The 1,701-nt window shown below is 37.5% G+C and overlaps 1 protein-coding gene across 1 annotated transcript in view; it reads left to right on the plus strand.

Annotated features, from left to right (window-relative positions):
• Positions 1-1,701, plus strand: part of LOC103603825 (inositol 1,4,5-trisphosphate receptor type 2) — a gene marked incomplete at both ends in the record, with an annotated part of 166,825 nt that overhangs the window by 25,694 nt on the left and 139,430 nt on the right. Inside the window, one exon of the mRNA XM_008588413.1 lies at positions 1,341-1,469. Within this exon, the coding sequence (XP_008586635.1) occupies positions 1,341-1,469 (129 nt within the window). The remainder of the gene's footprint in view (positions 1-1,340; positions 1,470-1,701) is intronic.

Genomic DNA, 1,701 nt, shown 5'->3' on the forward strand with positions numbered 1-1,701 from the left:
TGACTATGCTAATTATCCAGATTTGAGCATCACATATTGCACACAGGTATTGATATTCAACTCTGTACTGCATAGATATGTACAATCAACCATGGTTCAATAATAAATAAATAAATAAGTAAAAAGAGGAAAGAGTAAACTGTCCAGATGGGAAGTTACTTGAACTCATAACAAACCCCATCCTATTTGTTCTACCTTCATTTGAAAAATGCCAGTGGTAGTGCTCCTATTTTCCACATCAAAAACACTGGGACACACGGTTTGAGAAGGGAATTTTTCTCTTTTGCGAATTGGTTTGAAAGGTTTTAAAGCAATGTCAAATTAAACTGTAATTACTTATTCTTTTGATTAAGCACCTTATTGAAAAGAAAAAGATTACATAAAAATGTGGATTGTCTAAGAACAGCTGGAACATATGGCCAGCATATGTACTCACCACAATTTTTTGAGTATTTAAACTTTCTTCCTCTGCCCGGCTTTCTCAGTCTTTTCTCTCATCCTTCGTTCTCCCCTCCCCCTTCTCTGTCTACTTTTTATCTTCTTGTTTCTTGTCTTTTCACCTCCCAACCTTTGTGTTTGTTTGTTTTTAATCATGTGTCTTAGCTTTTGCAATTTGTCTACCCTAACACCCTTTGAAATTTACAGTTTAGCAAAATGACCAATTTCTGCCTCACCTAATCAGGTGTAAAAAATCAGAGCAGGAACCAAGAATGTTCTTTTCTGGTCTATCCCTGGCTATGGTTTTGTCTCTTCTTGCTCAGCCTCCTCTGAGAAGGATGCATACAAACTTCCCAGGTAGTTTGTAGATGAGAAGGTCAAAATCGTTGGAAAGGTTTTGATTTATCTTCTCTTACCTTTTTGTTTTCCTCTCCAGATATTTTCTTTGTTTGCATCCTACAGTTTGGGCCAGGTATTAGGAGTGAAAATGCATGGAGACATAAACCACCATTAATCACATTTACCACTTTCTTATCTTAGGATAACTCTTTCCTCTCTGGTTCCCTCACTTTGAGTGGGAAAGTGTTTTCCAGCAAAGCCAAGCTTGAGGACAGAGGGAGAGGTTGGTGTGCAAGGGAAGGGAGGAGCAAATCAGGAAGAAGGAGCTGGGGTCTGTCAAAGAATTCTGGTCAAGGCAGCATGACAAGCAAACCTGAAGAAGCTACAACAGGATGATCCAGCTGTAATGGAATTCAGGCAGAAGTGTTTCTATTCAAAGTTAACATTCAAAAGCAGGAGACATGTTATTTACAGCTATTTCAGGACAACTTTTAGAAGGTTCTGGTATGGAGTTCTAATTCAAAGATATGATAAAACATACTGAGTTTTGTTTTTCTCTCCAGGTTTGCAATGCAACTACAGACAGGAAACACGCAGACCTCTTCTTGGAGAAGTGTGTTACTGAGTCCATAATGAACATCGTGAGCGGCTTCTTTAACTCTCCTTTTTCAGACAATAGTACCAGCCTCCAGGTAACTTAAACAAATACAAAAGCATTCTGGTGCAAAGAATTCATTATGTCATTTGAGTAGGAAGAAACTTTAATCTGGTCGTGTAGTCATTTCCTACACTTCTGATGATCTCTCTTCTTTCTGTTATTTGTTATCATGCCTCTTGCTGAGATTCCCAAATTTTATTTTAAATAGAGAACCCATCTTCAAATTGAATTATCTTTCTAAGCAGAATAGTAACTTTTATATCTGT

The sequence above is a fragment of the Galeopterus variegatus genome, unplaced genomic scaffold (assembly GCF_000696425.1).
Source record: "Galeopterus variegatus unplaced genomic scaffold, G_variegatus-3.0.2 Scaffold4807, whole genome shotgun sequence".
Lineage (NCBI taxonomy): Eukaryota > Metazoa > Chordata > Mammalia > Dermoptera > Cynocephalidae > Galeopterus > Galeopterus variegatus.